Raw genomic sequence first — 12,872 nt, 5'->3', positions numbered from 1 at the left:
GAGCAAAACTATGTGTACATAGAAATTGGTATGCAATGAATCAAAGAGACAGAAGGATAAGTCATAGTAATTGTCTCTAAAAACATAAAATTTAGAGGTAAGACTTAAGCTAGAGATCACTATACTATATATTATATACAGTCATCAAAGTATTAAGTGCTATATGTGCCCAAAGGAAAACCCAATTCTTTCAGAGAAAACAAGGAAAGCTTTACAAAGGAATTGAGTTCTGATTTGAAAGAGTCAAGAGTTTTCTCGGTAGAGAAGAGAGAAAATAATATTCCAGGAAAGAAAAGATTAACATGAGCACAATTAAGGAGGTTCAGAGAATAGTGAGTAATTTAATATCATATTAAAACAGAATTGTACGTATGGTAAAGGCAAGATCGCTAAAGTTGGAGGAGGTTAGAAAAGGATTTTGAAGTTTGGGGTTTGTATGCTTGTTTAAATAAAAGAGCTTGAAGCATGTTTACAAACTGAGAAGAAGCACGTATGAAGGGGAAGATCCAAAAACACAGAAATAGGTGAAATGACAAAATGAGATAATACCAGCAGCCAATAGCCTGGAGCAAACATGCAAATGGAAATTTTATCCAAGGAAAGAAACTTCTTCCTCTGAAGTGGGAGGGAAGAAAAAATATGAATACAATTATAGATAAGTATGGTTATAGAAGAAAAAAATATGCAAGTTGCCATATTCCTCATGAAGCAAGTGTCAAAGTGATATACTTAGAATGGGGAACATGGAACTGCATTTACTCAAAGATATGAATCTTCCCTTTGTGCACCTTTGGAGAGTTTATGGAAATGCTTCCAAATTCTACAGTTGACAACATGAGTTTTGAAATCAAAAATATCTGGCTCTGCCACTTACTACTTGAATGACTTTGGGCAAGTTTCCTTTAAATACTTATGAGAGCTTTCAATAAATGTTACCAATCATCTTTAGCATACCATCATCTTTATCAGAGCTGTATTTTTAAGAAAATTTAAACTTTTCAGATTTTTTTGAATGCCAGATTGTAAATACAATAAATTTATGGGAATGATTTTATTTCTATTAAGCTTAAGTAACTTAAATTCACTTGTTAAAATTTACATGATAAAACAGCATTTTGATAATAAATCACAATTCAGTAATGACGTATAGCTTACAAAGTACTTTCACAATATATGATTTAACCTACAAGCACCCTTTTTAAGAGCATTACCAACAGCTACAATTTCCCCTCATTTTACTTATCCCTATTTTACAGATGAAGAAATTGAAACCCAGTTTTCCCATTCATCCACTCAACAGATATTTATTGATTGCCTATGCATGTTAGACACCACATTAAGCCCTGAAGCCAGCATACTGAGCCAAAAGAAACATAATCTTGCTTTTATGGAGTTGCAGTCTACTAGAGGTGGGGAGAAGTAAGCCATTACCAAGTGATAAGTGTGAAACAGCAGGATTAAAAAACAAGCATATAAATCAGCTCCATATGAAAAGTACATGGTTCTCTAATAATGTATATAACAAAGGAACCAAAACTTTTCTTCAAAGTGGGAAAAGTCTTCTCTGAAGAAATTCTGTTTGACCTCAGATCCAAAGATGAGAGGAAATGAATTGGTGAAAAGGAAGAATAAGAGAAGAGCTTTCTGGGAAGAAAGAATCTATGCAAAGGTCCTGGGACAGATCCTGCACTTAAGAAACTGGAAGAGAGCCAGTATACCTGAAGCCCAGGAAAAGAGTGTATGATGTAAGATGACTGGCATGCTGCAATGGAACCAGAAGACCATGTTAAGGACTTCTAAACAGGACCGTATTAAGCAACTTGATCTTTATTTCAGTAGCAATGAGAAAGCACAGATGATTCTAAATGGGAGAACACATTTTCATATTTTAAATATCACTCTGGTTTCTGAGCGAAGCATGGATTTGGTGAGGGAAGCAAAAGTAAGAGAGAAGATCCACTAAGAAGCTATGGAAATCATCCAATCATCAGAGAATGGCAGTGAGCCGGGGAAAGTGGCAGTGATAACATAATGAAATAAACAGAATCAAAGCAGTCAGGAGTTAAAAAAACTGACAGGTTTGAATTGGGAGAGGTGATGAAAAAGATAGGTGTCAAAGATTACTTCTAGGTTTCTGTCTTATGTAAGAAATTACATAATAGAAACATTCACTAAGATGGAACATATTAGGTGAATGATAAATTATAGAAGAAGAACACTGTAGTTCAGGTCAAGGTATGTTGGCTGTGAGGTACGCTTGAGATGGCCCAATTTACAGGTGTGTGGTTGTTTAAGGGAGAAATCTAAGCTAGAAACCTCAAGTGGAAATAAACCACAGGAGGACGAGAATTAAGTCAAGGGTGTAGATAAATTTTCTTAGAAAGAGAGAGTATAAGACAAGAAGAGCCTTCACATTTAGACCCTAAATCCCTTATTCTTTTTTCAGTATATTATGCTGAAACATTTCATGCAATGTTTAATGTATTCAAAAACAAAATCTCTGCATAGTGCTTTCAATACACCACTTGTTTTCTATATTGCCTTCTTAAACTTGTCTATAAGTAAAATCAAAGCATAATCATATAAGAGGAACAAAATCAATACTATGGTTAATTTATATCATGACTATATAGCCAATTCTCAATTTCTATATGCAAAGTCTTAGACTATCAGAAAATATCTCTGTGCAATGTCTATGTCTCCTTGGGTCTAGGATTCATTCTTATTCTTTTGGGTTCCTGACTGGGTCAATGCCCCAGTTCAGTTTGAAAAATTATATTTATCACTATTATGTGTCCCTATAGAACCATTTAGAGTGCAGTAAAATAAATAATACACCCCAGCTAGACTTATGGATTTTATATAAGCATATATAAAAATATTAAGTCAAAAGATAAAAAGGCCTTGCTAAAATTACCATAGAAAGTCTATTGGCCTACTGAATATTTGGATTTTAGTTTCTGTGCCACCAACAACTAGCCTTGGATAAACAGCTTAAACTCTTCATGTTTCAGTTTCTTCTCCACATAATCAAGAGATTGAACCATGACTCGAAACTTCCTTGAGTTCTAATATTCTGTAATCATGTGAAAATCCTTGAAGAGGCATGAATTATTCAGTAGATAGAAGTGTACAATCATCCTAAAGATCTTTATTCATTACATTTTCTGGAAAAAATTTTCTTGTGTCACATGAGGTCATTCTCAGTACTAGAAAAATAGCAAAGATATACATATTGACATTTTGCTTCCAAGCTGATGTAGACTGTATCATCAGATGCAAAGCTTGTGGGAGAAACAGTTCTGCACTTCTGATAGCTTTACAATTCTAACCTGACATCGGGGCTTTTAACTGGACAGACCATTACAGCATTCTGTGTGAATTCTTACTGTGTATTCTGAAGTCTGACATTTCTGTTCCACTATACTTAATCTCAGGTTGCTTTGCTTTTCAGTTTACCCAAAGTTGCTTTTTTTAAAGGTCAACACTTTTTACATCGCATTTGGCTTTCACCTGTCACTTCAAAAGTTCTTTGAGTAAAATATTGACCTGGTATCATTTTTCAAACTAGAAAAAAGGAAACAAGAGAAAATAAGAAAGAATTCAAAATTATAAAATAACAAGTCAAATGGAAGGTGAAAGATGTATTTTTCTGTTGAAATTTCACTTCATGATTCCACTGGCCCTGTTGAAGCCTGTCTGAGTCTTTTGTGATTTCCTTATAGCCCTCTGAGATGAGAGGAATTGTAAATATTTAAAGGAAGAGAAAAGACAATTCCCAAATCTCAGTGCTTGTCAGATGACTTCAAAGCCAATTTGTTGCTTGGGGAAGACATAGGTTGATGTGCTTCTATCTTAGTAACAGGCCACAGGTGCTGACTCCTTGACTGATGGCTCAAAACAATGACACAGGACAAAACTATGTCATACACTGAGGGTCTCAAAGTGAGGCCTGTAGTCCTCAATATGCCTACAGTGGCATCACAAGATCAAAATTATTTCCCTAATAATTTTAAGGTATCATTTCCTTTTGTCATATTCACTCATTTGTAAGTATAGAGTGGAGTTTTCCAGAGGCTATATTGCAGCAGATTTAATGCAGAAAGAGAGGAGAATCCAGCCGTCTTCTTCTAAGCCAGATATTGAAGAGATTTGCAAAAATGTAAAATAATACTGCTCTTCTCACTTAATATTTTCTTTGTTGTTGGAAATATAGCTATTTTACATAGAAACATTGTTTATGTTAAAATGTAATGGGTTTATGTGATTTTTAAATGAATTGATAAATATTTATAACATGCTAATATTAACAAATATAACCCACATAAACATAAACTCTTTGGAATCTTCCATAATTTTTTAGCATAAAAGGGTCCCAAGACCAAAAATAAGAGAACTTCTCTTATAAAGCAAACTTTAATCTCTGGTCAGTTTTCACCAGCAACTGGAGCCAACAAGTTACCTAAAAGTTTTATATTCTTCCTTTCCTGCCCATGTAAGTATTACCATTACAACTTAATTCTACTTTTGGCCCTGAACTTTGTGTTTCTTGACATTGTTGGAGAAACATAGAGTTGATATTTCACTGACTTCCCTGTGAAAAATGTTTATCTTAAAGTTGCTTTAATTTTACATAATTTTTTGCCTTTTGAGTTTTTTAGCCATGTGACTTAGATTTTTTTTTTATTAACTTTAAGAATCCTAATTTTCAAGGAGTACTTTTTCTCTGTGTTCAAATATCCTAAGTGGACAATGGACTCTGTGCAATTCATTGTATGGAGTTATATTTAACAATCCTTGTATAGAGTTGTATTTATCTTAGCTGTAGCATAATGTCCTTTTACAGATCAAAAAAACTCAACTGTTAGCTCAGCTCACAGGCAACTAATCCCTGACTATGTAGAATCACTGCTCACAAAACTCATATAAAACTGAAGAGTAAGCCAGTCAAATGTTTTGCTTTTGACCATAATTCAAACATGCTTGGGAAATTAAATTAGGTAACATAAATTTGCTTAAATGAACTCTTAAAAATGATTAATAGCCTTAAAGAAGTAATTATTTCACTTGGACTTTTATTAAGCCTACTCAAACTTTTTTCATTATAAATAAAAATTTCTTTTACCTTATGTAATCTCCTCCCCAACAAGTAATGGAATTTTACTGACCTCGTATCTTTTTAACACACCAAGATAGACCTCCATTTATTACATTAAAAATAGTCTATTTTCTGATTGATTATGAGGAAATTTCTTATAATTGTAAGTAAATGAAGACCTAGTTGATATCAGCCTGATGAATCTTTTAACAATACTTTTGTTTCTTCCCCAGATACAAGGTGTAATATCCATACCTAAAGTAATTACAGAAACAAGGTGATTAGAAATCACTAAAGAATGGCTCCCTGTTTTTTGGCAGAAATTATTTGTATTTTTCAAGCAAATTGGATCATTGGAAAGTACAGATACCTGGCTTGTGGATAATTCAAACAGGTTGCAGTGCCTCCATTACATATGACATTTCAATTTGTAAATATCACACCACAGTCAGAGAACTAATATGGGTAACCCTTACCTCATTGAGGAACAAGGTACCAGCATAAAATGCCAACAGCTATAGCCCCAAAAGAATGTTTAAATAGTTTCAGACAACTGGACAGGGACAGAATGCCAGGATTTGTAGAATACATTTGTCTATTGATCCTATGCTTAATTGAAGAGCCCTGAAATGGTTTTAGGCATAAATTCTGCAGAGGCATAGGTCCTTATTAAACTTATTATGATAACAGAATATTCTAAGCCAACTTGAAAATTATTCTTTTAAATTTTTTTTACTGTTTATGTAATTACTGTGGTCCCTCTTTCTCTTCCTTTTCCCCAGCCCCACTCACCCCACCCTCTCCCCTCCCTAAGTCAATCCCCAGATCACTGTCCAAGTCCATGGGTCATGCACAAGTGTTCTTTGGTTGACCCCTTCATCGCTTTTCTTCCAGCCCCCCTACTCCTCTGAAAATATGATTCTTATTCTTTCACACAATGATGTGCACTCTTAAAAACACATATGATCTCGAGATTTTTTCTAATAGTAATGAATTTACCATTATTAATATATTTTCATAATAAGTTGAATGGCCTTTTAAAAATAGTAACTAATAAACTTGAATATAAAAAGTCTGAAAAACTTAAAACTAAGCTTGCAAAAGAAAGCTATAGCCATTCATGAAACTTCCATTCATATATTTGGTATTAATATTTTGATCTTTCACATCATATTAAAGTATATGGATAAATATACATGTATTTTAATGATATACTGCATAAATTTTTCATAATTTATATCATTAAATATTTATTTAATATTTTAATGACTGCATAGATTCTATCATATGGCCACTACATATTTAACTTTTTATTTCTTGACATGTCTATCATTGCCAGTTTTGCTTACATACATATATCCTCACACATATCTCTGATTATTTTCTTAGTATAAATTTCCAAAAATTAAATTGTTAGAAAAGGAATAAATACATTTTCAAGATTTTTAAAAAATTCATGTTGCTATATGCCAAAAATGTATGAAAGAGCCCATTTCCCAGGAACTTCACCAACACTGCCAGCATTTCTTTTAATGTGGCCAACTTCCTAAAATAGGCAAATGCAAGTTATATTTGGATATGCTTTAATGTTGTTAGAGTTTAGTCACATCTCAGGATGTCATGTGGTTAGTTTCTTAGCAATTTCTCTCCCAATTTCTTTCTGAACTTCAACACCAGTAGTGAATAAAAAGAGAAATCTCTTGGAAGAAAGTATTAAGGGACTAAATGGTAATGGAAAAAGTACAATAAAGATTAAATATAAAATAGAAGAGGTATCTCTTTCCATTAAAGTGCAAAAAAAAAACACATTCTTTCCAAATATACGAGTGTACTACAAATATACAATTCTTCTGTTGGATTATACTATGCAGATATTATGAGTTTTTTGTTTTCTTGTTCCTGAAGGAGTCTGAAAAAAATACATTCTTTTTTTACCATTGTCTTTAGATTTGTTTTTCTCTTACATTTGACTTAGAGAAAAAGAATCTAGAATTTGTATGAGTAGTATTTGTGGAGTTAAACTCATTGCTACCTATTTAAATTATCTCAGAGCACAGCAAAAAATAAAAGGGGCTCCATGGTATGATTTTCTTTATTATTATAATAACTAATGTATTTTTGTCAATCACCCAACATGTATGAATGGAACTAAATCCAAGGAATAAAAAAGAAAAACATGGAATTATCTATTCTCTGTTAATTTATTCACTAACTGAGGAATGACGATACTTCTATAAAAAGATAAATCCTGATGCTCACTTGCCTATCCTAATTGACCATGGAGTCATTTAGTCAATGCTCTTGGAGATCAGAGCAGTGATTAATAAAGATTGGGATCATTAACTTAAGAGTATTTGGTCCCATTTTGAAGGAGGACTAGAACTCTAAGAAGAGAAAAGAGGGTATTCCAAGTGACAGTCAAAGTGCTCACAGAAACGAGAATGCACGTGGCATTTTCAGAGTAAAGATAACGTATCAGTGAACCAGAGCTCTTTATGCGGCATTGCAGAGTAGAAAAATCTGAAGTGTTCAGCTAGCCTTGCATACATAAATGGGCCTGAAAGAAGCCCATTGGAAAGAGAAAACCATTTTATGTTTCATGAGAAATTAACTTATAAACAATTTAGAAAATTTTGTAAGGTATTACTATGAAAAACATTGGTACGAGCATGACATAATTATGGCCTAGAGTATAGAGCTGCAGAAGAAACTAAAAACAGGTATGATGCTAGAGACATTATAATAGAAAAGTCAACAGAACTTGGCAACTAATTAGACATAAAGATAAAAGGCTTTTAGGAATCCCACTAACTTTTATTCAAATGTGCATGCACTAAGAATTCCTAAATGAATAAGACTTCTTCAACCATGTACATAATATAGGATCCTATAGAAAAGGGTGTGATAAATTCTGCTGGGCTGCAAAGTGGCTAGAATACCTCCACAGGTAAATTGGTGTTTGGGCTTTGACTTCACGGATAAATAGAATTCCACCAGATGGGAAAGAGGGGAAAATTTAATGACAAGAGCAAAAGGGGGAAAATATCTCTTAAATTTTTAGACCTACATGATTGGAGACAGATAGTAACACAGACTATAAGTGAAAAGCCTGGCAGTAGAGATGCTTTATGTAGAAATATAATTAATTCAGTTTGTATATTTTTCAAACAAAGATGTAGCAGGGGTGTCCAGCCCGCAGCCCACAGGTTGCATGTGGCACAGGATGGCTATGAATGTGGCGCAACGCAAAATCATAATTTACCTAAAACCTTTCTTTTTGCTCATCACTTCTTGTCAGTGTTTGTGTGTTTAATGTATAGCCCAAGACAACTCCTATTCTTCCAGTGTGGCCCAGAGATGCCAAATGACTGGACACCCCTGATTGCAGGGCATGCACACCAAACTGAAGGTATTGGGGACATATGGACATATCAGTGAACAACACTGGCAAAAAAAATTTTGCATTCACGGAGTTTACATTTTAGTATTTGGAAATAAATACATAATAAGATGCATAGCATTTACCAAAGAGTTTTGCTGTGGTTTCTTTTTTTATTTTTCTTTCTTTGTTGTTGTTCACATCAATAAGATAAAATAGGCACATGAGGAAGCATGGGTGACTAGTATCTGGTTTAAGCCATCACTTAGACAACAAAAAGTACTAAGTGACTTTTCCCTCTAAGAAAGACTTCAGACTGTCCTCAACTGACCTTGATGTCTGCAAGCCTCAGACAAATGGTTTAGTAATTGAGAGAAATAAATTAGAGTTGATCACATTTAGTTAGGAGAAAATAAACTCTTAGTGTGTTAAAAACAAGCTGACCTTCTTTAGCTTTGCATTTTTATTACTCCCTTTCTGCTTTCCATCTGTTTTTTGATGCTATGCTGAGATCTTCTGACCTTCTTGGGTACGTCATGAGATGTGTCTGGACTGCAGTTCTCAATAGGTTTCATTGCTAGAATGTACAAAGAGAGAAAATTATTGGAACTGTATTTGCAGGGCAGAAATAAGGGTTTTGAGCAGCTAACCTTGGAAGTTAAATTCTTGTTGCAATTAAAATGCTCAGATTAAATGAAGAAAAAATATGTAACCTATTTAAACATTACATTTCAAACTGCTGTCAAGGAGAGTTGAGAGATACTGAGTAATAACATTTTTTCCCTTATACTGTAGCTGCATAGTATTCATTTCACCCTTCAGTAACCTGATATGCTGAAAACAGACTGGATATTAAAGACTTTAAAGCTTTCTGACCTCCACAGTATCAGGAGCCAATCTTCAGGGCTCTCACGTGACTGGCAGAAAACAATCATTCAGTTAGTTCTCATACAGAATGATCTTGGAGTTTTATTTGTTTATTCATTTCTTTGTTTTTAATGAGTCACTATAAATAGTTCTTCATGTTTTAAATTATGCATATTTTTCTGAAAACTTCTTTATTTAAAAATACATCAATTGTTTTAACCAAAGTCCTAGTTCTATTTAATTATGTCAAAGTAGTATATCAATATCACGTCAAAGCAGTATGGTGCCAAAAGTTATCTCTAGGCACTTGCAGGAGCTTGGAGATAATTGAATCTAATTCTTCTGATGGAACAAAATAATGGCAACCTGAGGAGCCCATTTGAAGATAAATTGTCTTTGGAATAGGGTTTCAAATGCTAAATACCTCCATAAATTTAGTTCAGTAACACACATTTATTAAGTGTCTAATGAGTGCTAACTCTTACAACAGGCATGTACAGTCCCAAAATGAATAAGGTACAGTTTCCCTCAAGAACTCATAGTCTAGCAAGATTTAGCCTTATTAAATTATTTTATAATAATTTAAAATTATTTAGATTTCTAATTTTCATTGTGATCTGGCCAAACTCAAATATATTTCATTTTTAATCATATAAACCATCAGGTCTCCAGCTGGTAATAATTTATTTAATAAATGCATGGCTAAATTATAAGCAAAGATTTTCATACTATTTTAGAAGAGATTTTAGATATCTCTTATCATCTACATTTTATAGCCAAGAAAGCTGGCAGGAATCTGACTAAACCCAAGTTTTCAAAATCTAGTCAAAAAAACTTTCCACCGCCATTCATCTGAGATTATAAAATACAGAAAAATAATAATTACTTGGTACTAATGATCATCTTAATTGATAGTGGGATTATTATTTTACTTGATGCACTGAGGATGGAATTCATTCTCTGTTTTCCTAGCATTTCTCATGTATTATTCCATACCATTAACTGCTTAACAGATATATTTCCTTTGTATTAGTTTTCCAGATCAAGAAATTCGTGATGTGGCAGTTCAGCAATTAGACAACCTCTTGAATGATGAACTGCTGGAGTATCTCCCACAGCTTGTACAAGTAAGAACAGCAGAGTTGCCAAGGAATTCCAGGATTTTAACTAATAATTCTCTTTAAAAGTTTTAGATGAATCAACAACAGACTACTTAAAGTGATATTGCAATTTGGCTGGCCAAGAGGTCGAATGATAGCTCATATGTCAACATGGGCAATGCAGACATTATCTAGACAAAATTGGTACAGTTACATAAAAGCCAAAAAACAACTTTTTTAAAAAGGAACTTCACTTATTAATTAGAAATGGGACAAAATATGAATGCTTGTGATGAGATCTTTGTATCTGACTATGTAAAATAATTAAAAATTAACCTAACAAGGATTATATAAAAATCAACCTGTTGTTATCCAGTTCCTCATATTTATGTTTCTTGTCTTTCCCTTAGAGTATTCTAAATTGATTATAAATTCTATAAAAGTAGTATAGTGAAATAGTCCTTAAATTCTGCCAGCAGAGAATGTTTTAGTGATAGAATCAAATATCACAATGTTGGAATAATTTTTGGAAATAATACAAATTTACCTAAAATATGAGCTAAGGTTAATTTAGTCTGAAGTTTCTAAACATAAATTACAAATGACCATGTAAATGACTGAATATCCAAATTACAAATGATATATTTTTTTACCTAGTGCTGAATATGTCTAAAACGGTGGTCTTTATGGGGTTATTTTTTATTTTTAAGTTTTTTCTTTTATCTCAGGTGTTTTCTTATCTTAAAGGTCAGGTTGCAGTCAGCCCAGTATTAGCAAGTAAGTGAAAGAAGGTCACAACAGCAGTATAAGACAACATACGCTGTGCTTGTTATACATTCAGACAGCTGCAAAGGTTTATGCAAATATGCTGAAATCATCTTTAGCACCCTCACACCTTAGGAATTCATACAATTTCTCGTCTTTGAGGATGGTTAGCATATTGAGGTGTTTCTTCAGGTGTGTGAATGACGTAGCAACTCTTTCTGTTGTCTGTACTGTGTGTACATATGTGTAAGAGATGGGGGGAAAGAGAGATACAGAGAGAGAGAAAAAAGACTTAAATGACTTATTGAGCACCTAAAGAGAGAAGCTTTGCCTCTCAAGCAGGAATGAACATTTTTATTAAGAGAACCTGGCTCTCAGTGTTACAGCACATACTCAGATCCCTGGGATGATGATGGGGTCCAGGCACAGCCTGCTGATGTTGAAGCCCTTCAACAGCGCACATAGAGGTCTGAACTACATCTCTAAGGAGACCGGGGGCTGCCATTGCTGCCTGTGTTTTCCACCAAGTTGGGTATCCTAGAAAACATGAAGAGAATTGTTCACAATAGAGATGAGGGAAAGAATTTGGGAATGTGTGGGTTAAGGTGGCAACAATCAGCTTTCCAACCTATAAATAAAGCTTCAAGGTCTGCAGGTTAATACTGATACATCAGTTGGTGATTTTAGTTAAGGCTTTGGGTGTGCACTAATTGCATCTCTAAAGGGGTAGAAATATCTATTGCATAATAATGCCATTTTTATATCGAGAACACTGTTCATGATACTATGTGTTTGTGCCAGGACTCTCCTCCTAGGCATGGCTGGATTCTACCAACCATCTGCTCTTATTTATTATCCTGTGATACTAAAGTGTACATAAGGAAAAGAAACAAGACTGCACAAACCTAAATTGTGTGATCTATGTGTGCTCTGTTAATAGTTATACACCAGCAAATAAATGTTAAATATGTAATGTAATAAATATATTACATTATTAACATTTTGTTAAAAGGCTTATGACATTTTCTGTGGTCTTTTCTTAAGCCTCTTAAGTCCTTCACTATTCTGCTATAATTTTATTACTGAGAAAAAAGGAATAAAGTAATTATATGTCTTACTTCAGGCTATCAAGTTTGAATGGAACCTTGAAAGTCCTCTGGTGCAACTCCTACTACACCGCTCACTGCAAAGCATCCAGGTTGCCCATCAACTTTACTGGTAAGATAAACTACAATAGGATAGGATGCACTTTCTGGAAGCAAAAGATCTCTTTACCTTGTAATGGATTCAAGCCTCCACTTAAAATTTAGCCAAATTTGAGTTTTTGCCAAGGTTTTCTTTATGCATATAATTTAACTGTCATCCTCAAAATCTTCCTTTTGCACTATTGCTGCTTTTAAAATCCAATATGAATTTTAAATCTACATGATATCTTCCCTATAGCTTTAAATCACAAAGATTATTATGGTCCTATCAGCTAATTGAATATTTCAATAGAAAACAATTATAAGACTGTGGATATTTTGGAATAATGTGTGTTTTAAAAGTTATTTCTATATAATATTTGTTATAAACTGTGGAATCTAAAGGTTGACATATAATCTTTCTATTGAAAATTCCTAGGGGCCTAAACTTTTGTCCAAGAATAAATTTAGAAGATGAT

General features: G+C 33.5%; 1 protein-coding gene across 1 annotated transcript in view; it reads left to right on the top strand.

The window, feature by feature from the left end:
* The window catches only part of PIK3C2G (phosphatidylinositol-4-phosphate 3-kinase catalytic subunit type 2 gamma), a 272,580-nt gene that overhangs the window by 111,588 nt on the left and 148,120 nt on the right, over positions 1-12,872 (top strand). Inside the window, exons 18-19 of the mRNA XM_054591390.1 lie at positions 10,378-10,471; positions 12,333-12,427. Of these exons, the coding sequence (XP_054447365.1) occupies positions 10,378-10,471; positions 12,333-12,427 (189 nt within the window). The remainder of the gene's footprint in view (positions 1-10,377; positions 10,472-12,332; positions 12,428-12,872) is intronic.

Source organism: Pteronotus mesoamericanus, unplaced genomic scaffold (genome assembly GCF_021234165.1).
Source record: "Pteronotus mesoamericanus isolate MK-2021 breed Mesoamerican mustached bat unplaced genomic scaffold, CSHL_Meso_final scaffold_21, whole genome shotgun sequence".
NCBI classification, from domain to species: Eukaryota; Metazoa; Chordata; class Mammalia; order Chiroptera; family Mormoopidae; genus Pteronotus; species Pteronotus mesoamericanus.
The sequence above is the reverse complement of the archived record's forward strand: the minus strand, read 5'-3'. Positions and strand labels throughout refer to the sequence as shown.